Raw genomic sequence first — 25,590 nt, 5'->3', positions numbered from 1 at the left:
TCCAAAAACTGAGGAACCTATTTCAACATGAAGGTTTTAAGTGGAATATGTACAGAACCTAGAAATGTTTACCGCTAATCATAATGATAATCATATTTTGACTTATTATATATAGGATGGACCATCATTATCGTATTTTGGAAAATGGTTTCTGATTTATTTAAAGAGGAAGTCCATTTTTTGTATTTAAATAAAATTTTCTCGGTAATTATGTAAAGATTTCCTATTGACTCAATTTTAAAATAATCCAAACACTGCAAACAAGGAAAATATTCCTCGATAGTAAATTTTTACTGAGTCAATTGGTTTTTAAATGTTAAAGTACATCAAATGGGACCATAATTATGCATTAGAATGTGGAAATTATTCATCCATAGTCGTACCGTCCAAGAAAATGTATCCTTATTTGGTTATATTCGATCGCACTCATTCCTCGGTTTTCGTACAAATGCAATAAATTGACTCATATTTATATATTTAACAAGTTGACATTGAATTGCTAATTATCAATTACACGTCTCACGGCAAAAAGTTAGTGCACTACATACGTACCTTTTAACAAAATCCTATTTGTATATCATTAGATTGATTCCTCTAATTAATGAAGTTGATTAATGAGATAATACTTTTTAAAAAGAGTAAAGATTGAAAGAATTATAATATAGCTATCTTGCAACTCCTCCAGTCATTGATGAAGCCATCGTAGTACATATATCTTAATTATCATCATTAGAGATAAGTACTTTGTAAAACGTCCTTACATCATATATCAATGTATATATTATCTTAATATGGGTTAATATATTTGTCATAAGTTTGAAATGACGTCAAAGTGTTGGGAAGCTACTTGACCATACGGTTCACTAATTAAGGAGGAACTAGGCAAAACTATAGTAGTTCTTGCCAAGTTCGGAAGAACTATAATGTGTTTAAATGAGAAATTTATATCAAGCACCAACTCATCTGATAATGGAAGCTTGGTGACGTAGCTGTGGTCTTCTACATCCAATTCTGTCAAGCCCTTCTCAAAAGCTACTTACATTCAGCACACATATGTTACCTAACTTCATCAAATAAATGTAAGTAACACCGACTGTATGGCTAAACCAAATGTGTGTTGAAGAACAAATCTACAAAATATATTATTAAACACTCTAACCATATTTACCATGAAGAGTTTCATAAAGTAACACAAACTTTGCTTAAATAGTCTCTAAAAGGACAAAGGAGACAACCAGAGTAATTCACAAACTTTGCTTAAATAGTCTCCAGAGGACAAAGCAAACAACCAAATATAAATTTCTAACTTCAGCTATATCATATACTATTATTTAAAATCATGGGCATTTCCATTAGATTTCATAAGTGATCCCTACTTTGAGCAGCCTCTTGTGGGGAACGTTGAACACGTCCTCTGGCTGCCTCACGCACCTCTTCAACCAGTTGTACAGGCAATTGATTACAAACCTTTTTGCAAAGCCTGAACCCCTCGAAGCTTTCACCTCACTCTGTCCCATTAGATACATGATCCCTCCAATCTTGATTGCTTCATCCACCAATCCAATCTCTCTTTGCACTCCCTCTTCATTGATCATTGCGATTCCATGGTCACTGGCCTCACCTCGCTCGTCGGCGGAGGGTGCGTTGTTGTGAATGAGATCCTTCAATTGGTCAATCAAGACCTTCTCGAAGAATTGCGGCTCTATCTTTGCATCTCGATATCCGTATCTCACAACGCACCGGTACATGCCCGACACCTGCGGCTCCACCTGTCGAAAGAAGAACCGCTCCTCGAGGGGCACGTTGCTTATGGGTAGTGACTTGATTGAGACGAAGACAAGGACTGAGTGCAATGCGGGTACATTGGCGACATATTGAGCGAATATTGGGGAAATGCCATGGACAAGCTCGGTGTAGAATAGGGCGACCCCAGGGGCCCGGTGGATCGTGTTTGACATGATCGTGACAAGGGCTTCTCTTGATACCTTGTTCTCAAGCTGAAACTCATACTTCTTTCGATATCCGTAATTCCATAGCAACATAATGGTCATCATCACGGCAGCGAAGAAGAGTGGGACGTAACCCCCATCCAAGAATTTGTAGAGGACTGAGCTTAGAAACACGTACTCTATGAGCCCGATGGTGAGGACATAGAGGATTACGAGGAGTATGTTGGTCTTCCAAATCATGACCATCACGATAACGAGGAATGTGGATGTGATAGCGAAAACAAATGCTACCGCAATTCCTGTAGTAGAGATTCCCGAATAAATGTGAATTTTTCTTTCAATAATCCCAATTAAATAGCTTAATCAATTAGGGAATTTGCATAAGTGGGCTAAATGTGTGTATATAGTGTGATCCTTTTTGCTTACCGTAAGCATTGCCCAACTTCAATGTGGTTTTGAAGCCAAGAGTGACTCCAACACAGGTCAACATGAGGAGTGTGTTGACCTCAGGTATGTAAATCTGACCCTCGTGCTTTTGCGAAGTGTGCACGACCTTCACGTTTGGGAAGCACCCGAGCGCGACTGACTGCTTAACTATGGCAAACGTGGCTGATATCATGGCTTGACTTGCTATTATCGCCGCCAACACCGCAATCACAAACATTGGCCAATACACCGATTCTGCATCAAACCATCAGATAAATTCATTCGATGTCCCAACAGGATAAATGATGCATCGGATGAAGTAGCATGAGGAAGCTTACTCGGTAGTGAGCTGTAGAAAGTGCTAGCAACATTTTCACTGTGCTTTCGGAGATATGCCGCTTGACCAAAGTAGGCGAGGATGATTGAAGGAAGGACAACTAGGCATGAACTCAATTGAATTGAGAGGATATTAAAGTGCCCCATATCAGCAAACAATGCTTCAGAACCTATAATCAAAGGCTCAAAGAGTAAAACCACAATTAATTCTTCAAAAGAAGTTATATATCTTGGTTAAAATGAAATAAGAATTAACTAATAGATGAATCATTTAAATAATGTTTAGCTATATGTTTTCAGTTATAATAATTAATCGGTGAAAAGATTCAGACGTTTGGATTACCAGTGAGGCAAAGAATCACCCCTCCAAGAGAAATCCATGCTTCCTTTTTGTTTCTCATGAAGTAATGGACGATGTAGAGCGGGATTGACGGCTTTGATCACTCCCGAGTCATGTTTCGCGATATTATAGATGCCAATTAGTCCGATACCAAGGAACCATATAGAGAGAATTGGGGCAAAACTGTATCCAACTTTGTGAGTCCCCAACCTTTGGACTTGAAACAGAAGGATCAAGATCACCACAGAGATCCACATTATTTGATTTTCTCCAAGTGAACTTGCAGCTTCTTGTATTCCCCCAACAGCCGACAATACTGCCCCGAGAAGAAGAAAAGAATCAGAACCATCTATCAAAATTCAACCGAGAGAAGTAATTGTATCAATAAATAAGCCGAGACGATGTATATTGTTGTTTTATACTACCGATTGAATGTGCTGTCTCATTTCCTTCGTAGATTAAGGGAAAAGTTAGAAACCTATTGGTGCATCCTTTTCTTTTAAAAAAAAATCTTAATGAAAATATTACTACCGGATATGCATGGTGTAAGAATTCCATCTCCAATGACCATGGCGGTGCCCAGAATAGTTACAAATAAGAGCAAGTACTTGGCTGCTTCGTTATTCTCGAGAAATGATTTCATGGCGGAGGCCCGCCGGAAGTGGCGGCTCGGCACCTCAAGTCGGTAGTTCGAGACTTCCTTGTCTTCAGCTTGTTGGTTAGGGGTCAAGCTTGCCTTAGCATAGCGGCACATTAGAGAGTACAAAGCAAACGTCCCTCCTATATTGTTATAGCCAAAAACCTAACTACATTAGTGCAATATTTGGTATAGACAAAAAATAAAATAAAACCCTTGTATGTCAAATCAAATTTTGTGGTATAATGGTGTGAGAGGAATCGCTTACCATCCCCATTGTCATTTGCCGATAAAACAATGAAGACATACTTGATCAAGCCAATGAGGATGATCGAATAGAAGATTAGAGATAGCACTCCAAGGATATCGTCGTCATGTTTTATCCCGTCAGGAAAAATTCCTGACATGACATAAAGAGGCGATGTGCCTAAATCGCCGTACACCACCCCGATGCTTTGAATAGCAAGCTTCAATATCATCACCCATGCCAAATTCTGCCCTTAGAAAGACAGTAACCAAATCATGATCATGAAAGCATTTCCTTAGCTTCACTCTTGCTGCGATTTTGTTTTAAGTTTCAATTGGTTATAATAAATAGTCCAAGAACAAACATAGGAAACAAAAGATGCAAACAAACAATTCGATAGAATGGTAAACATTAAACTCGGCATATCTCTTCATTTAACTCCATTATTTTCACTTCCCTCTATATTTTCCTAATCACAAGCCTTCAATTTTCATGCCTTTTAAACTGGAAATTTATCTAGCTAATTAGCTGATATATAATGGCAAACATCACGACATTTAACCATCCTCTTAGTATTTCTACCTTTCTTCCCTATGCATTTTTACATTTAGCTAATTCGAGTGATATGCCATTCTCAAATTCAAAACAACATATCCCTTTCAAATTCATATTATAATGTTTTTTTTTTATCAACTCACATGATCGAAAGGAACTGAAAAAAAAAAAATGCGCGTCATTTTTCACTGATGGAATTTCAAAAATTGTATTAGCTACTCATTCATTCAAAAATATAAAAAATCTAGGGACTATATTCGAACTAATTATACCAAGGAGTAGCCTGAAATTTTTTTATTCCAACCGGAGTATTTTTCATGAAAGAAAAACTTTATTCTTTCTTTTTGCTTTTTCAGGGAACGAGAAGAACACTGACCTCTTTGGAGGAATAACCATGGTCCGACTTGAATCGGGAGGTCTCTATGTCGAACGAATCGAATTTCTTGATTTTCCTCGATCCCTTGTCTCCCTCATGTCCGTCAGTCGAGTCGACTTCCAAGACCTTCGGCCTCTCTTCCTCTGTTATGCCGTCCCGCTCCATTGAAGAATCACAGCGAGAGAGAGAGAGGGGGGGAGAGAGAGACGAGAGTGAGTGGGATAATTACGTGACCACCTGCTTCATAGGAGAAACACAGTCGACGCATCACAAGGGAAGGAAAAGAAGGATTCGTTGTTACGCGTTTACGTCTGCTGCAAACGGGAAATTGACCAAGAAGGGACCACCCTATTTTTCCATACGTATCTCTTTACAATCTGCTTTCCAGTTTTGGAAAAAAAAAAGGTTTGACTTAATACCATCGATCGTGAAAGCGCGTGAATCTTTTTTTTTTATAGGTAATGGGGTCTCTCGAAAAAGGCATTAGCACATGAGATACTTTAAGAGAGAGAGAGAGAGCCGTCTTCAAACCGTCCTTTTGATCTGTAGGTTATAAATTAGGGCATTCATCCGCTTTTAATCTATGTTAATCTGAACGTGGTTGATGTTGGTAAATATCGGTAACGCATTAATTAAACAACTTTCTCCGAACTCCTCCATATAGCCATTATAACATTTTATTTTTCTAGTCATTTGCCGTCGAAACTACCTATTTAGTCATATGATATCTGTTTCGTGGCTAATCATGCTATTATCTTGTTGTCATTACTTGAGGAATTAAGTCTGAAAGTTGAAAATAGCGGTGCGGGCCTATCACGTGATTTTTTTTTTTAAATGTGCAGTTTTCAATTTTTTACGTTTGGACGTACAAATTTCCAGATGTTAACAATACTCCTATTTTACGGCCAAAAAACAAGACTCGATTTTTGGAACAACATCTTTCTCTGGAAGTAAAAGATACCGTATGCGCTGGTCGTTAATTCGCGGGGGTATCACCGAGATCAATCACCTAACTCCAATTTCGAGCAAGGCGATGACTTCATTACTAAATTAAGAACCCTCTTTTGGAAGATTATATTTTCAGTAATTCATTGAAAAGATTATGGAGAAAGTTCGTCGGTGAGGGTATAAAAAGCATGGGATATATTCAAACGAAATACTGCTGTTGCATCATTGTACGGATCAATTTCGCAAATCGATCATCTATCCCAATCTTTTAGTTTTTAATTTGATTAGCATAGTTGTTATTAACAGAGTAGACTTTAAACATGGTTGGGCGGACTGCTAGGCAAGTGAAGTCCTAAGGTCATATTTGGTCGTCTGGATTTTAGGTTAAGATAGGATTGGATAAATAGGATAAGAAATCTAAGAATTTTACTATATTATATTTACCATTTAATGTAGCCAATAAAGCCATATACTTTCATATTCCAATAAAGCCATATACTTTCATATTCTATCACGTCAACTATTTGATATGAATTGCAAATTAGTGTAAATGAACTTGAAAATGCACAAATAAAATGGGTAAGACTCTCTCAAATAAAAAAACAGAGATAACCTCCATTAATCAATCAATCAATCAAGGATTATCATAATATTAGATAACAAAATAAGCTCATTGCAACATTCTAGAGCCACCATGCAACTATGATAAGAAATGTGAATGAGCATTGGTAATACTGACAAGGTAGATCCATTAGCGTATGTCAAGAAAGGAAAAAGAAAAAAGGAAAAATTTAGAAAATCTAAAATAAATTGAAAAATATCATACACGTTAGTGCCGGCCATGTCACGTAAAATAGCTGGTGCTTGATCATATTATCACGTTAGTAATTTCTGGCCAAAATTGATCAGGTTGACTACATTGGAAAATTGTTAAAAGATTTAAGACATATTGATTAAATTAGAAAGTTTAGAACTGAATTGACAACCATATAATAAGTTTAGGATTTTGTAGGCAATTTTCCCTTTTTCTTGTCACGTGTTCCATTGATTAAACATGAAACTAAATTTTAAACCTTGATTTTGGAGAATTTGAATTTGGAACCTTTAGATTTTTGGGAAATGGAACAATAATTTAATTTTGTTGAGCTTACTGTTTTATTAAATTAAACTTAAAAGTCTTATTACATTAATTACTTTCCGCACCAGGGTTGATTAACGTTTTTGTGGTCTAAATTTTTGAACAAACATGTCCCGGTAGCCTTTTTTTTTTTTTTTTTTTTTTTAGTAGAAGTATTTTTCTTGCCACCGTTCGCAAATTCATGTTTCGGTGCTGAGCGCAAAAATACAATAAGCATTGGGGATTTACTTTTAGGAAAAAGTAATTGTTTGTCCATTTGTTTTGCGGAAAATGCATGATTTTAAAAATATTTTACTTATAAAAATATATGAGCAAAATTTGTTTTCATAGTTTACACAAATTTTTATACTTCAATTGTTTCCAACAAAAATAAATATTTTTAATTGCTAATTATTTCAAATGATACAAACGAATATTTTTAGGAAAATAATTTTCAAATCATTAATTTTTGCAAACAAACAGGACCTAAGGACACCCGTCATTTTAAATCTAAAGAGTTGCCGAGAAATTCAACAAGTATATACTATTGTAGAAAATATTTACTTAACCAGATACATATATACCAAAAAAAGTAAAAAAAAAAAGAGAGTTGGATCTTAGTAAGTTCTTAAATTGCTAAGTCTTCAACTTAGACCTCGAGGCTTCCTAGACATTAAGCAACTAGAGGGGATTCCCTCCTCTTGAGAAAGATAAATATACAAAGGAGAGCTTGGTGTTGGGCACGTGGGTATCGGTACGTTAAAATAAGAAACACAATCCTATCATCCTACTCGGAGACTTGATAGGCAGGGTAGCCTCAACTCGGAAGTTCATACTTTGCCTAGTTACATATATAAAATAAAAAAGGGGACCGATACATATATACAATTAAAAAGAGAATCTATTACATACGTATTTAGCCTCTTTGCTTTGCTCATTTTCGGTGTATGCCTGGTGGCTGAGCTGCATGATCATATCTTTTGTCAACTATCGTCGACTTCTTTGATGCTATTTTGCAGGACGGTTTACACTATATGTACTCAGAAGCCACCTCATGACTAGTCCCAGCAACTGTATGACAAGTATAGAGAAACCTTTGAAGAGTACATCAATTCAGTGGCAAGAAATTAGCAATTGCGTTGTTTGTGCTCTTTTTGTTCAGTTATATGATGGGCATATGAGATATTTGAATGGAGATAATATCAAATAAATCCTAAACATATTACAATTGTATCAATTTAGTCATTTTGGCCAAAATTAGCTGGCCAGCACTAATGTGGCTTGCAGCCAGCGCTAGTGACAATTTTTTATAATATTTTATTTTTTGAATTTTTTTTATATTTTTATATTTTTTTCTCTCTCTTTTTTTTTTCCTCATCCCTCCTTCTTCCTTTGGCTCCGGCAACCAGCCAAAGGGCCGGTCGACACCGAATTGAGGTGATTGGGCAAGCTCGCCTCGCCACTCCCGGGCGAGGCGAGCTTGCTAGGCTACTAACGGGGCTAGCCCTCGTTGGATCTAGCGAGGGCTTGCCTTGCCAAATCCGGAGAGAGGGCCTTGTCGTCGTTGGGTTCGACGGGGGCTCGCCTCGCCGGATCTAGCAAGGGCTCGCCCTCGCCCAACGACAAGAAGGTGAGCTCGCTTGGCCACCTCAGTCCGGTAGCTTGGCCTGTCGCCAAAGCCAAAGGAAGAGAGAGAGAGAGAGAGAGAGAGAGAGAGAGAGAGAGAGAGAGAAAATCAAAAAAATAAAATATTATTAAAAATTATCGCCTGCATTGACCACCGGTCACGTCAGCATCGGTCGGCCAATTTTAGTTCAGAATGACTGAACTTGCACGATTGTAAAAGATTTAAGACTCAATTAGTTAAAAAAAAATTGTGATTGAATTGACACTATTGTAATAGATTTAGGATTTTTTTGGTAATTTTTCCTCTATATGAGAAATATGGCGACAGTTCAAAATTCCTATGGGAATTGAAGTTCTATCTGTTTATTGTATAGCCTACGGGCACCAAGACCTGCCATTAATGAGTGTCAAAATTCCCGGCTGATGTTCCTCAATATTAATGCTAGTATGAGGGTGCCAGTGGGCATTAAACGATTGATTATGGTTTTTTTTTTTTTTTTATAGGGCATCAAAGTTTTAGTTAATGATGGCAATTCATCTTCTGAGTGAAAAAACTGGAACTCGTTCTTGTAGTTGAAGTGGGAAATATGCCAAGATGAGATCATCAATTGGACGTGATCTGAGGAAACTGCGACACCCTATTGACCAATAACTTTTGAGTTGTATGGCAGAGTTTATCAAGAAGCTTTAAGCCACATAGTGAAGTGATCAAATTTGAATGATGCCTCCTTGTGGGACATGAGAAATAACCAAGACCTGTTGGTATATAGGACATCTGCCAACAAGTGTGTGGTAATGCGCCAAATAGTTCCTTGCTGTGAATCTGACATAATTAATGCGATTGATTCATCGATTCTTTTTTTTTCTTTTTTTATGGAAAAAAAAAGAAATGTATTAGTGTACTTATGAAGCCCGTATTGACCTCTGAAATGCTATATGAAAGCTTTCTTTTAATCATTGCATAGCAAGTATTTTTTAGTACTTAATCACATTGATGCTTGAAAGTGGGATTGTAGTATTCATGACATGGACCTCCTTCTCCAATGATATAAGGCTTAGAAATTCCATTATTAACCCTTTCCTTTTTGTAATACATACTTTTCACCGTGAACAACATGTCCTTTGGGTTCTTGAGTATTCTATTTCCATTAATTTCAAGGCTCCTCTCTGATTCAGGAGTTGTCTTCATTAAGGGATAAGCATGATGAGTTTCTGCTGAGAGAATTTGTGTTCAGGTGGGCAAACCATAATGTGATGGTCAATTGGCTACCTTGTTTCTTCTATTATGTGGATCAGTACTTCGTTGCTCGAAGATCATTGCTGCCCCTTAATGAGGTTGGCCTGACTTGCTTTCGTGATCTGGTACATCACCAGTGACCTTCCATGTGTGATGGCAGCTGTACTGATCATTTGCAGTAAAGTTTATGGTTCAAATATGGCTGAATAACGCTGACTGCAGTTTAATGATGTTGACTTTTTCCATATGTTGTTGACAATTATGTGAATGCACTTGATTGATGATGTTTTCAGGTATATAGGGAGTTATATGCAGAAGTGAGGGATGCTATCATCTCCCTGGTATGATTTTATCCATCACCTCTGATTCTTGACAGGTTTTTTAATTCTTAGAATCTCGTTAATTCTTTTACTGGCTTGAATTTTGATTAGATTGATCAGGAATGTGAGGGAGAGCAAATTGACCGAGCTTTAGTGAAGAATGTTTTGGATATATTTGTTGGAACTGGAACAGGGCAAATGGATTTTTATGAAAGTGATTTAAAGCATCACTGCTCGAAGATACTGCTGCTTAAGTATTCTAGGAAGGCTCCAAAGTGGATGCTGAAAGACTCTTGTCCAGATTGCATGCTGAAGGCAATGCCAATTTTATATCATTAGCCTGAAATGTTGTGGTGAATTGTTTTTGAAATTATTAATCCATGTCATTGGCGGTCACAGGCTGAAGAAATGTGAGAGAGACAGGTTTTTTCATTGCCTGCATTCAAGTAATGAGAAGGAGATACTTGAGGTTGGTAGTTGGAGTTACCTTTGGAATGACGATTCTGCATGGAGTTGTGGTGCATCATGTTTACCTAGTCTATCAACTCTGATTTGCAAGTTTTACTGCCTGATTTCTGCAGATAGTTCGACATGAAGTACTCTCTGCCTATGCATACCAACTACTTGAAAAAGAGTATAGAGGGTGTCATGCATTGCTTAGAGATGATAAGGTGCTTGCTGTTGCTTTACTTAATATTTTTCTATTTGTTACTTCTAATTTTTGCGAAGGAGGATGCTTTATTACTGACTCGAATGTTTTGGGCGGAGGATTTAGAAAAAAAGATGAGGCTGTTTTCTAAAGTAACTAGGGGCTTGGATCCTGCTGCAAATATTTTTAAGCAGGTAAACAACAGTAGCATTATTCTTTCTCTAGGGAATTAGGTTTTTCTATGTATTCTCAATCTTATTTTGGTCTCATTTGCGCAGCATGTTACTGCTGAGGTACATCTTTGCTTGGACAAGCTGAAGATGCTGCAAGCAACGGGAAAGTATGCACATTTATTTTGTTTCTCGTTATGCACATTTATTTTGTTTCTCGTGCTCTTTTAACTTGAAAAACTGCTAAAGTGCATGCTTTCATAGGATTCCATTAGATATAGAATATTCGTAAGTCTTCAAAAATTGTCTATGTTCAAGGATTTCTTATATCACTCGGCTAAAATGATTTTTACTAGTAGATTTTGGACTATAGTGTCTAAGAAGACACTTCATCTTCAGTAAAATCATAAGAAGTGTACTAGTCAACACGATTAAGTGACAGAAGTGTAGATATTTTGTGGAACTCACACAGATGCATTTTTATGTGAATTGATGGACCTCTTGTTGGGAAAAAAAGAATACATTTATGCTCTATTTGTATCGCAAAAAATGATTATTTTGGAAAAATATTTTCTTACAAAAAATCACTTATATAATTTGAAAATTTAGTTAATGAAAAATGTTTTTATTGTCGACAACAAATTATGTCCAAATATTTTGATGGATAATGATGATAATAATTCTCGTTTGTTTATTTTTGTAAGCAACGCAAGCGATTCTTCTTAGAAAAATGTTTTACAAATCATTCATTTTCCGCGAAACAAACGGAGCCTTGAGAATGAACAATTTTGGTTACTGTCAGTAAATTAGTCATGAGAAAGCTGAGTTTAAGAGGTGATTAGAGGTCATCTGATGCATTCTCCTATTCGAACTTCTGTCTTAAATTTGGCACACGTATAATGACGTTTCCATATTCCTTGAGTAAGCAAGCATGTTTAACTGGTGCATGCACCATTTGCTTTAGTTTTCTGTCAATTGGGGATGTGAGTTTCGAGGACTGAAGGATAAAAAGGGGCATGCATGTGAATAGTTGCTAATTCTCAACCTCTGAAGTTGGAATGAGAGACTTGAACTAAGACCAAACTTGCCGCAAAGCATCCTGTTGCACCATTGCTTATTAGTGGCTCGGAAAATTCATTTACGTCGATTTCTCTCTCTGGCCCATAGAAGGGTTGTTTGCTGCTAAGCATAGTTTTCAAATGTCCACTGGAAACTGAATAACTGGAAAACTGTTAGATGTATACACTATATAGTTTGATTGTTGTGATGCAATCCGCTTTAAGATCTGGTTGAACAGTTGTTTCTTTAAAGTGGTGATCCGATGACTGTTGTTTCTTTTGCAGGCTGGGAAGAAGAATCCGGTTGGTCTGCAAGAACAAGTAATTATATCTATTTTTTTCATACGTATTTGGGATAAAGGAGGCTGAATATTGAGACGAAGCTGATATAGGTGCACGTTTTGCAGGTTTTTGTGAGAAAAGTGATTGAATTACATGATAGGTACCTAGCATATGTCTACAATTGTTTTGTGAGCCACGCTGTTTTTCACAGGTATGATGCTGTTGCTGCTGGTTCTGCTTCTGGGAATTTCTATTTATGCTTAATCTCAAGTTCTCTGCTGTTTTGTAGGCTTGAAAGGAGGCTTCCGAGGTCTTCTTCAGTAAGGTGTCGGTGGAAGCTCAACTGCAGAACTGCTGGCCACTTTTTATGACAACATACTAAAGAAAGGTGGTGGTGAGAAGTCGACTGATGAAGTTATTGAGGAAACGCTTAAGGTATTATTTTGCACTTACACACTAATGGGCTAATCACATCACATTCTACCGTTCTCGATTCCTTTTTCTTTGGTCATTGCACACGTGGTAAAGCTGGTTGCCGATATCAGTGATAAAGATCTATTTGCTGAGTTCTACAGGTGATTATTTATCCAGCTCTTGCTATTACCTGCCTGCAATCAGAAGTCCTCTGTGGGCAAACCATATTGACGGAATCTATTGGTTATTAACTCTGGCAGGAAAAAGCTTGCGAGGCGACTTCTTTTTGATTAGAGTGCTAATGATGATCATGAGAGAAGTATTTTGACCAAGCTAAACCTACATAATGCAGCAGTCAATTCACCTCAAAGATGGAGGGAATGGTTGGTTGCCCTAATTGTCACTGCTGATTAACTGACTTCTGCAATATTTGATGCTAGGCCAACCATTTTCCACAATTTGCTGAATTATTTTTCTTTCAGATGAGAGATTTGACATTGGCAAGGGAAAACAAAACCAGTTTTGAAGAGTATCTCAGCAACAATCCTAATGCAAATCCTGGGATTGACTTGACGGTTACTGTTGTGACAACTGGCTTCTGGCCGAGCTACAAATCTCCTGATTTGAAACTTCCAGCAGAGATGGTATACGTGTCATCCTTTTCATCTTTCGCTGTTTCTTCAAGGAAGAGTTCTGTATGCTGCACATATGTGTATCCCCTTCTCCATTTGTCGCACTACATTTAACGATTTTCTTTTTGCTAGAGTTGCTAATATCACTGGTCGTTTTTGTGTCATCTTAGGTAAGGTACGTTGAGGTTCTCAAGGAATTCTATCAGACAAAAACGAAGGAGAGAAAACTAACGTGGATATACTCCTTGGGTACATGTGACATGGTCGGAAATTTTGAACCAAGAACCGCGGGGCTGATTGTCACAACTTATCAGGTCTCTTGAATATAATTGTTCCATCTTTTTCCACCCTTCTCTTTTCCTTTTGTTTCCCCCTCCACAGTCGCCAGGATAGATAGAAGGGGTCACCTGCCACAAAAGGACACGTGCGAATAGGCATCTGCTTTGCTGCTTTTCAACACCTCAGAGAGATCAAGTTATTCAGAGATCATGAACCAGTTAAATCTGAGCAACAGCAACGTTGTTAGACTTCTGCACTCATTGTCATGTGCCAAGTACAAAATTCTCAATAAAGAGCCAAACACAAAGACAATATCATTGACCGACCACTTCGAATTTAATGCGATGTTCACTGACAAATTGAGAAGGATCAAGGTATATATTGTTGCTCCTTTTTGTAGGATTCTTTTGAGGACGACAAATCGAAGATTCTTATGATACTATGTGCAAGCCCAGACCCAAAGGAGATACACAAGACAATTTCCACGCTAGAATATGGAGCCAGAGCAAAATGTATTGACCGTGGCCCACATACACCAGTCAAGGACAAACTTGGAGGTGAAGATTCTTCGGCTGCAGAAATGTTGGGTTCGAGGATTGCAGCAATGGACCAGTTCATCTGCAAGCTGCAAATGGAGAACAAGCTCCGAGAAAAAGAGCGCAATGAAGCACACAAAGAGCTCCTCAAGAAGGAACAGGAGGTTGCATCCCTGAGAACGAAACTCCAGCTAGTGGAAGGGAAAGTATCTGGCGCAAGCGAGGAGGAGATCAACATGAAGGTGAATGAGCGGATACATGTTCTTAAAACTGAGCTGGAAAAGAAATTAGCTGAATGTCAGAGAATGGCTGATGAGTTTGTAGAATTGGAGAGGAGGAGAATGGAGGAGAGGATACTGCAACAGCAAGAGGAACTAGAAATGCTGAGAAGACGGTTAGAGGAAATAGAGTCTCAGTTGAGGAACGGAAATGGCAATGAGAATGGGCCTACGGATGGGGAATGGAGTGGCTTTGCTAAGAGGCTGCTGGGAACAATTGGGGATGAGGACCCTGGAATGGTGAAATCGATGGATTTGGACATGGGTGATCAAGACTGATATGCACGAGAAGTGAAATATGTAGACAACAGAGTCAACCGGTTTGACAGAAGCAGTAACCTCTCGGACCTTCCCAATTATTCAAATACAAGCATTTCGAATGAGGTAGCTGCCAACGTTCATGATGTTTATTTTCGGGAAGAAGAAGAAGTCGAAGAGGAAGAAGGACATAAAGGGTGTGCCAACGTTCAGCGATAGAGTCTGCTTGAGCACAGTTTTCGAGGAAGAAGAAGAAGTCGAAGAGGAAGAAGGACATAAAGAGGCCATGGATGAAGAAGTAAAAAGAAAGGAAAAAATAAAAATAAAATAAAAATGTTTAAAAAATTAAAAGAAATTGATAGAGGAAAAAGAATTGGAGGAAAAGAGGGTGTGCTCGATTACTGTTCCCCAAGCACTTCCAAGTGATACAGTGGAACCATTGAACGAGAAAGATGTGGCCTCTTCGAGACGGTTAAGTATTCAAAATATTGCTAAGATTGCCAGAAGTCGTTAAGTCCTGCTAAGATGCCAAGCGCTAAAGAAAGAAGTCCAGCAAAATAGCTGGATTGACGTTTTGAAGAAGGTTTAGAACTTCATTATACCAATTGAATAGCTTAACACTTAATTTATATATGAAGTTTAGGACTTGTAGTGTCATTTTTCCTCGAAAATATATATCCTTTTTACCAGCAATTTAAGTATTTGATATATTAGTCAATCAAACACCTACTTTAATATTAGTGATGGAAACTGAGCCAGTAAAAGATAAATAAGTTACTTAAAAGTATAGATAGAAATTGCCATATGTACCAACATTAAGTGCTAAATTTAAAAGATCTCCATGTCCTCATTCTTATCTTCACATAGATCAATTAGGGTATCCAATACATTGTCCTTCCTAGCATAATCCGATGCTGCCCTCATCTGCAGCCTTTTCAGTATCAATCCTTCGAACAGATCCAACATTTGCCCAAAATACATCTTCATTCGACGCCTTGTGGGTCAATCTTCTTTAGCACCAGAAAATACTCTGCAATGTTAGGTTTTCCGGCCTCGAGTGTGATACGAGAAATGACCTTCTTGCTGGAAAAATATTAGAATACATAAAATAATAATAACTATTGAAAATACATTGCAAAAGATTAGGGGAAAAAAAAAGAACAAATGCTGAGGCATGCAAGCACTGTCCCTAAGGATAATTTCGTTTTTCAGAGTACGAAACTTGGTGCATAAGGCTTTAGCAGCTATTCTGCCAAAATACAATAGATCTTCTTCTGTACTCTGCATTAAATATTAAAAGAAAACAGAACAACTTATGTGTATAACTCAACAAAAAGAAAATGAAAGATATGAGAACATATTGTATCATAAAAAATTGTGGTTTGAAGCTTAATTTATATTTAAGTAAGAGAAAGAGAGAGCTATTAGGAAATCGTCATAAATCAGTTGGTCATTAAAAGAATGGCTATTATAAAATAATGAAAAGTTTATGAAATAATAAATCATAAGTTATAAAGCCGTTACAAAAATGATGACTTTAAATACGGTTATAATTTCTAATAAATATTTCAAAACTGTCGAAATATCCAACAATCACACATATATTTCAAGAAGTTTTGAAAAGACGAAATAGAAATGCTGGGTTATTGGAGAGTAATGCATCGGAACAAGTGCTTGTTAGGCTATGAAGTAGCCATAGAAAGAATGAAATATAATTCATGGAATAGTAGGTAAAGTCTGAAACTTCTATGAACTAAGAATTTCTTTTTGTAAATTATAATTTTCACCAATCACATTACATTCTCACAATGTTTGTTGTCTAACACGGTTTTGCACTAATAGGCCATGCATATGCTTGGTTTATTCATAAGTATTCTAGAAATTATCGCCAATAATTCTCTTAAGAGCGGCCCCAATCCACACTTATATAGGTAATTGCATCAAGTATATTCTGCAGTTTAATATGCTTTCAATAATGGCTATGGAATTTCATTAAGAGCTTAGCTCAACCTATGTTTCATTGTAGTTTTACACTATTTTCACCTTAGGAGGGATAATAATTTCTAATAGTGTTCTAGATCAACAAATGACTTATTATTACCTATATGAACCTAATTCATAGGATCACCAATCACATAGGTTCACTGTTGATTTTCTTCGGTTGGCTTGTTTCATTCTCCTCGATGTATAGTATAAGGATTGACCAAAATCTATTTCTGACTTCATATAATTAATGGACATAATTCCATCATTAAGTAGCAGCTTTACCATGTCAATAAGCTCGGTGGAAAAATAATAAATAGTTATGCCATGTATCATTGGAGTTCTGCTACAGTTGGTCATGGTTGGCCCAGAACAGTAAAAAAAAAATGAGATTGTAAAGGTTCATTAGGTGTATACTTCAAAGTTTGACTGCTAAAGTAGTAACATCGTGAAGCACCACGTATAATTTATTTTTAGCTTTGATTGCCATTGTTCTCGACTCCCTGTTATTTATATGAAGCATATAGCTCATGACTGAGTTAAGATTTGACTTCTTAGTGCATTTGCTTCTTTTAGCCATAAATTTAAAGAGGAAAACTACGACTATGGTTGGTTCTTTAGGGGATAGTTTTGAAAACTGATGGCGTTAAAGAGATGGTTTGGATAGAAAGTACAAAGCTTGAACCTACTTCCAGCTAGGTGACACGTCTTGTATAAGTTTTACGGATTAAGCTGCTCGAAAGAGGAAATAGCTAGTTATGTAAGTTCCAGGGACTTTGACGCGAGATTGGATAGCGTGTTCAATTGTTTGAACCGGGCTTTTTTCTCGGGACAATTTTGAACCAGTTCATTCACAAATTTTTGAACTTCAGTCTTATTAAGCAGCAAAATATATCCGAGGGCTAGATAACATGAAAATTCTACTTGATGGCCAAAGGGTGACTTGAGAATTTCTTTGTGTAAATATATTTGCAAAATGTTTCCTTCTCTTTAAGTCGTTTTTAAATTGTACCAGGATTCAAACGATGATGATGAGCATGAAGAAACTCAAGAAGAATTTCTGGAAAGATATGCCAAAGCTGCGATTGATCTTGAAGACGGTAATGCCATTGGAGAGGGAGATGTCGAAAATAAAGACCTTAAGCCTGATTTGGGTAAAGTTCCTTGTTCTACTTGTAAGCTGTGCGGAAAAAAATCGTGGTTTTAGTTACAAACTTATCTGCTTGAAAGATTTCGCCACCTGATTGTCTAAGTCACTTACAATGGACACTATCATACATTAGAAATCGATGAGATGTAACTTCCCTGCTTTGATCATAATCACAAGCTTCAGGAGTCTCCTGCGGTCGTTAGATAGCCGTAAATTAGAATCTTCGTATTGCTCTCGATGGCTGCTTTTTTGAGGCCTTCCTTTTGGAGGTACTATCAGCTTCAAGGTTTGTGAGTTAGCTTGTTTGGGATACAGAATAGGTATGAAGGGTTTGCCAAAGGGCCTGATGGACTTTTTAATCCCATGACATCTGTCCTTAACATCTTCCTATAACTAGTTAATTATTAGCAGGGAAGTGGCATGCGAGGCAGCCAAGTGCAGGCGTATTAGTTCTTGGCCCCCCTTAGGTTTGCATAGAATTCAGATTGCACTCGGGGAAACTGCCTCAGAACTTTTTTGGGAAATCCCAGTACGGTTTTTGTTGCATGATGTGATGTCTCTTGTGCAGATGTTTCGAGTTTTCAGTGAAATGAGTTTTCTATTGGAGAATTGTGTTCACGAGGTTAATCCGAGGGATGATTTGTATGCTGTGTGGGTGGTTTTTCTTTTTGCCTGTTTAGCAATTTTCATGCTCAGGGTCAACTCTGATAATTTTGCTAATCGATTTGTGTCTGTATGATACAAAATAGGCCATCTGGAGGAGGTCGATCACCATCGACTCGTCTTCTTATTGATAGAAAGAAATCAAGAAGTCCTCCTTAAAGGGCAGGTGCCACCTCCGTTCGTTTGGACTTCGCACGGTGCCTTCCCCAAGCAATTTTCGTCGTTGCTGTAGTACAGATGAAAAAGTCAAATGAACGTTCCTGCATTCGAGTGCAGTAGAGAAGTTTGATCCCGACTCGATTGATTTCTACTTAGCAGCGGTCTCTGCCTCAAGATAAAAGGTTATTTAAGATATAGCCGTTGAGAGGAAATGTAGAGGGCAGAGTGTTGATGGTTTGTAATCTCAACAACCATTTTTTGTCACAAGGTTTGATTTTTATCGAATGGTGGGATGGCATCCCGGAGCAAGACTCCATATGAAATAACATTTGGGTAAAGAATCCTCAGTGTTTTAACAATGTGCTCATATCATTTAGTAAACAAATTTCAGCGCACTTTCTTAGTACATATTGCCTTTCTCAAGCGCATATATGTTCTCGGATGAGGACTTCCCTGTGCCACCATTATGTATGTACATCTGGCTTTAACTGTGGTGGAATGGTATTGTTTATATAGTCATTTTCTTAAATATTAAATTTCCTCACTCCCAATGTCATGAAACATTTAGTCAATTTTACCGGGCGACATGTTAACACGAGAACTACAAGGCCTTATGGGATATATATAAACATGTTTCAAGCAATAAAACATTGAAAATAAAATGTCGCCAAGAACATTGAAACTACTGATATATATATATATATATATGAACCTATATATATGAACCTACGGATGTTTTATGAGGGACATGGGCGGTGCCAAGGTGGAAATTTTCATCCTGGACATGGGCAGTGCCAAGGCGGACCCACTTGATGCCGAGGCGGATGAGGTGGACTCACTTGATGTCGAGGCGGCCATGGGCGGTGCTAGTGCCGAGACATAAGCTGGCGATGTCGTGCCGGACATCTGCACGGCGGTGCGAAGAACAAAGGCAGTGAAGAACAAAGGCCGACATTGGCGGTGGCGGTGGGGGTGGGGAAGTCAGCGTGGACATTAGAAAAGCAAAGGTCGGTGTCGGTTTCGATGCCGGTGGTGGTGTCCGAACCTTGTTGAGATCAAAGGGCCTCCAAATTTGTGTTCCTACGCAAAAGCTTCCTTCTGGTGCTGGCATCAGAAGGAACGTCTGAAGGCAAAGAATCAGAGCAAGAGCGTCAGACAAAAGCACGAGATGGACTACTACGAGGGTAAGGGTGCACGACTCTCAATATTTATGGGAAGGAGGATTGATCAATCGATTGATCGATAGAGAAATTGCAGAGAGTTGACAAGGCATCAGCCACCCCACCCCACCAAGAAAATTCATCGGAGCAACAATTCGGTTCCGTTACGCTAGCTACAGACAGATACTCTCTGCTAACAATGGATGGGATGGATGGACGGATGGATCACCCAAGACGTTAAATCAACAACAAATATGCCCAACATCTCATCTAAACCACATCCTTGTTCTTCGACACACCAAAAAAGGAATTTAAAATTATAAAAATATAAATGGAAGAGAGACCTGATTTGAAGTAAGGGCGTCCGCCATGACATTCTGACCCCCTACCCAGGTCTCGCCGTAGACGGAGATGAGCACGCTGCCGGTCCGGTAGGGCATGCACTTGAACTCGGCGATTTCGTGGTGGCACTGCGGAAGGGAGGTGAGTTTGGCGAGGATGGCCTCCTTGCCCTTGATCTCCCGGCCGTCGAAGTTCAGCACCGACTCTTCCCGGTACAGGTTCACCAAGCCCGCCCGATTCGTGTCGAACGTCCTGTAGTAGTTCACCATGAACCGCTTCGCCTCCTCTGCCCGACCCATGTCTTCTGGCTTGATCCTCCACATCTCTCCCTCCTCCTCCTTCTCATTCTGTGGCTTGATCCTCCACATCTCTCCCTCCTCCTCCTTCTCATTCTGTGCCCGATTCAGACAGAAATCCTAGCGCCGCTTCTTCTTCGAGAGTTTCCTTCCCTTTATTTATTTTGGAATTGGTCGGATCCACCTATTGACCCGATTTCTTGTCGGGTCGGTCAGGTTTTTCACATAGACCCGACCCGACGATTCCCCGTAAATGAAGAAAACCTAATCCCAAAAGCCTATTTGTCCGAGAGTCAAGCAAACCTTTGATGGCATGCGAAATCCAAAAAAGAAGTAGATCAAATTGAAGAGATTTTGAAAAGAAAATAATAAATAAACTTACTCAAATTATGAGATTTTGAAGAGAGAATAATTAATGGATTTACTTGAATTAGGAAAAATAACTATTCATTAAATGATAATTTTGATTATCTGTTTCGATGTTGTTTGGTAATTTGTGGGGTCCCCCTTGCCTCTTGTAGCGTAAACATTACTGCTTGGAATTTTTATTTATTATTATTTATTCCATTTCATTTTCCTCTTTTTCGATTTTTTTATTTACTAACTAGGAAGGAGGTCTTTTTCTTGCTTTTCACGGAGAAAGGCATGTTGCAATACTTTTCTCCCTTCTCCCTAATATAAATAAATTGTGTTTTTAGCGTTTGGTACCTTCTAGCCAAAATGATTATAAAAAAAAAAAGGAAAAAGGAAAAGGCCGTAATAACTTAGCTTTTTATATATCCTTTAATGATTTTCGAAACCCTAATCTAATTTTTAAAAAAATTAGAGGAAAATTATGGTTGGTACGAAGCCGAAAATTAAACAAAGACATACCAAAAATCTAGTTTTCTCTTTCTGCGAAATTGGATACGTGCTTAGTGTCTAAGAAGAAATCGAAAACTCAATGGAATCGCCTACTTTCTATTTTGAATACTTTGAAACTCGCTTAGATGTCCAGCATGTTTCGTAACAGGTTATTTCTTCTTTATTTTTTTATTTTTTTTCAGGCATCTTTTTTGACATTTAAGCAATGGATAGTTAGATACGGCTTCTTTTAGTATATAAATAGACAAGCACGCGTCTTAACACAACGCATTTAAATATTAAAATGATTTCGGCCCCATTTCTTCTACAATTTGCCAAATACCGATTTTTGCTAATTAAGCGAGAAGGATAATTTGAATATTAATATCAAAAGGTCATTCGAATCCAAATAGGAGTTGGCCACTCTTCTTTACCCAACATTGACTCCCAAGATTTGTCTGACACTGGCCGAATTGAAAGCAACAAGAAGCCAAGATGGACTCAAATGGCGAGCGTGCACTGCCGAGGAATAAAATAAAATACATCACCCGTATCTACGTCTGGACGATTCATGCTGACATTCCCGATTTATTTATCACCAGAGGAAGTTCGATATAAAATTAGCATTTTGGTTCCGTTTACTCGACAAATGTCACATAGTTAATTGGGCATCCAATGAATTTGATGCATATTGCGCCGAAAGGGATTTTGCTAAGTTGCATTCGGCATCTCCGAGATGACTCTTTATATTTTTAAATATGGACGTGATTGTTTCGAATAAAATAAATGATCTCAAAAATATATTCTAAAAATGATTTACTGTATCTATCATGCTTCTTAATAAAATTAACTGGGTTAATCAATGCCTATTATTATAGTTTGCTGATTTGAATGATTTTCTATGGATGATTTAAAAAAAAAAGAACAAAAGAAAAGAAAAGAAAATTTAAAAATAAGACCCGTTCGTTTCATAGAAAATAACTTCCGAGAAAACGTTTTCCGATAGAAAATGACCTTGATTTTTCCATCAAGGGAAAAAGTTTTCTTATTTTCCACTTTTGAAAAATAGAAAATAAAATTTCCCTAAAAATCCCTTTTCTAGGAACCGGCGTTCCGGTTCCGGTTCCGGTTCCCATAGAAACCGAACCGGAACCGAAGTCACCCGCCCCCAACTTTTTCTTTTCTTTCTCTCTCCTCTTTCCCCCTCTCGTTTCTTCTCCTCTCCTTCTTCTTCTTCTTCTTCTTCTTCCTTCCTTCCTCTTGCTTCACCCACCACCGCACCGCCGCCCCACTCCCTAGAACCAATACCCACTTCCGCGCCGTCCGTGCCCCTCGAGGTCCCTCGAAACGTTTTCGACGCCCTTGAATTTTCGATGTCCGCGCTCCGGCCCCCCTCGACGCCTCTCGGTCCCTCGACGCTGCCGACTCGGCCCCTCGACCCCCTCGACGCCGCACGGCTCCCTCAACGCCCTCGGTCCCTCGCTCGGCCCCTCACGCCCGCTAGAAAATGCCCGACGTCCCTTGATACCTTGCCCTCGACACCGAGAATATTTTCCATCTAATCTCTTGGTTTCTGCTCTTAAAAAATCTAACATTTTAGCTTTATTTGGTTGATTTATGAGATGTGAGTGTCATGCTTGTGTGCCCTGAAAACATAAATAGTGAGGGAAGGGAATTTGTGGGGGTTGTGTCCATAGGTTCTTCCGTATCCTAAAATAAGACCAAGATGGCTGTTACGGGATCTTCATCTTGCTGTTCAATGGCTATTGTTGGGGCTGTTCTTGTTCGTTTTGAATGGGGCTGATTTGTGCAATGGAGGGAAGACCAGCACTTCCGTTGTGGTTTTTGATTTGGTTTTGATTTTGGCGCGAGTCTTTAGGTACATATTACCCAAGGAGATCATGTGGGAAAAGGAGTGATTGTGTCATGGGTGACTCCGGATGAACCTGGGTCCAGGGCAGTGCGTTATTGGAGTGAAAACAGCAAGCACAAGAAAAAGGCAAAGGGCAAAGTTAATCATTATAAGTTCTACAATTATACTTCTGGTTACATCCACCATTGCACCTTGAAAAACTTGATGGTAAATTTCTAAATTCCTCCAGAAATATTAATTTTTTGGTGCCTGGTTTGCAAAATTTGGTAAATGTAACTGATGTTTATTCTGTTTACTTGCAGTACACATTAAATACTATTATGAAGTTGGAATTGGAAACACGGTCCAACAGTTCGGTTCATTACTCCTCCGGAGGTTGGCCTTGATGTTCCATATACTTTCGGTCTCATAGGAAAAGTAAATCATATTGTCATGCATAGATAGTCAATGACTCAAAGTAGCTTCAAAAGCTCATTCCTATGTATGTACTATGAGTCTTTGCAGAATCATTTAGTTTTGATAATCATTTATCATTGCTGTCATTTTCGTTTTTCAAAACTAAAAATGAAAAAAAAAAAAAACCTGTTGGAACCCTAAAATGAGGAACATAAAACCCTCACCCCTTATAAACCCTCACTTTTTCCTTTTTTTATTTTTCAATTCAAATTATTTTTTGTTTTCTTTATTTTCCCTCCTCTTCTTCTTCTTTTTTTAAAAAAAATCGAGTTTTTAATTCTTTTCCTTTTCTTCTTCCTTGACCGGTGGCCGACCAAGGTGGCGGCCACCGTGACCCGCCATAGGCCAACTCTAGCCTCGCCTAAGGCCGATCCGACAAGGGCGAGGCTCGAGCTCGCCGGCCTTGGCGAAGCTCGGCTCGCTTGGATCGGGTCGACGAGCTTGCGGCTTGCTCAATCCGGGCAAGCCGCATCCTTTAGCCCGACGAGCTCACGGCTCGCTTGGATCGGCCAAGCCTAAGCTCGCCGAGATCTAACGATCGCGTCTTGGTCGGCCGCCGGACAGCCGGCCATGTCAAGGCACGCGGCGGCGAGGAAGGAGGAGGAAAGACGAGGGGAGAAAAGAAAAATTAAAAATAACAAAAATTCGATTTTTAAAAATAAAAATAATTAAAAATTCAAATTTTTAAATATACACAAAATAAAATTAATTTTTTGTCAATTAAAAATATTAAAATTTAATTATTTTGGTAATTTTTGTCAAAAAATCAAATTAGATAACGAACAATAAAAAACATTCTCCACTCAAATTTTGGGTTCCAATTGAATATCAAAAGTCATTCTTTTGAAAAATGACTTCTTAGAAAATATTTTCCGGAAATGTGATATTTTCCATGAAACGAACGGATCCTAAGTAACTCCTCAATTATTCTCTGAATATCTTCCTATTTTTTCCTTATTTTATTTCTTTCTCTTTCCTTTTGGGTCTTGAACTCGAGCTCTCTTGGGCCGGGCCGGGCCCCAATTCATGAAGGAATTTCAAGAGCAGAAAAGGGCCCATGGAAGCTCAGAACAGAGCTCACGCGTGAAAATGTCGGCGGCGGCGAAGAGCGGGAGAGCGGAGTGACGAGGACTGAGAGGAGCGTGCCGACGTTCAGGTGACGACGCTCGTGGAGTTCATCGCACCCAATTCCTCGAGTCGATGTTTTCCGGGAGGAGCGCGATCTCCCTCTGCTCCGTCTTCATTCGCTCGTTTCGCTTCCGCAGGTCGTGCGCTAGTTCGAGCAGGGTTCGTCCCGTTGGTTGTTCTGATCCATCAGTGAGCTGCGCGCACGGCGAATCTAGAGCCGGCGGCGGTTTCGGGAGGCTTCTCGATGCCGTGTCCCACTTCGACGCGAGCGTCGAGATGCGACCTCTGCCTCCCATGAAGGAGCGGTTCGGATGAGGCATTACTGTGCCGCCGTCGCTTTGATCGAGGACATGGGTTCTCGCGGGGTGGGCTTGAATGTCTACATCTGGGGGATTCTGATGAACTGTCTATGCCGCTTGGGGGATTCTGATGAACTGTCTATGCCGTGGGAGCTGGGTTTCGCAGTTCTGGGCAGGGTCTTGAAGCTCGGGTTCGAGGTCAACTCGGTGATGCTGAACACGCCGATCAACGGGCAGTGCGAGGGCGGAGAGAGGGATCGGGCGGTGAGGCTGGCGGACGAAATGGGAGACCATGGGTTGAGGCCCAGCCGCGTACACGTAGGCGGCCATTCTGAAAGGCGCGTTGGGGAAGGAGGATAGAGGTCTGGCGATGGAGTTGCTGAGAAAGTGGGAAAGGCAGAATTGCAGGCTGAATGTGGTCGCCTACAATACCGTGATCGACGTTCGCTGTAAGGAGGATATGGTCGGTAGAGGTGTCGAACCGGATGTCATCCCATACAATTCCTTGATTGGGGTCTATGCTATTTAGGCCGGTGGATAGAAGCTCTTGCTCTGTCGATCAAGATGG

The 25,590-nt window shown here is 39.0% G+C and overlaps 1 protein-coding gene and 2 pseudogenes across 1 annotated transcript; 1 reads left to right on the top strand and 2 right to left on the bottom strand.

Moving 5' to 3' along the window:
- Nucleotides 1-1,352: 1,352 nt before the first annotated feature.
- LOC104417568 lies at nt 1,353-5,031 on the bottom strand (annotated as a pseudogene).
- Nucleotides 5,032-7,060: 2,029 nt separating this feature from the next.
- Nucleotides 7,061-14,790, top strand: LOC108954709 (annotated as a pseudogene).
- A 4,479-nt stretch (nt 14,791-19,269) lies between these two features.
- On the bottom strand, nt 19,270-20,541 carry LOC104415278 (nuclear transport factor 2B). Its single transcript, XM_010026550.3, has 2 exons — nt 20,130-20,541; nt 19,270-19,748 (listed from the first exon to the last, which is right to left on the bottom strand). The coding sequence occupies exons 1-2, from the start codon at nt 20,493-20,495 to the stop codon at nt 19,461-19,463; spliced, it is 654 nt and encodes a 217-aa protein (XP_010024852.2). The 5' UTR covers nt 20,496-20,541; the 3' UTR covers nt 19,270-19,460.
- Between the last annotated feature and the right edge of the window lie 5,049 nt (nt 20,542-25,590).

Source organism: Eucalyptus grandis, chromosome 8, assembly GCF_016545825.1.
Source record: "Eucalyptus grandis isolate ANBG69807.140 chromosome 8, ASM1654582v1, whole genome shotgun sequence".
In the NCBI taxonomy this organism is placed as follows: Eukaryota; Viridiplantae; Streptophyta; class Magnoliopsida; order Myrtales; family Myrtaceae; genus Eucalyptus; species Eucalyptus grandis.
Note: the sequence above shows the minus strand (reverse complement) of the source record. Positions and strands in the feature narration are given on the sequence as shown.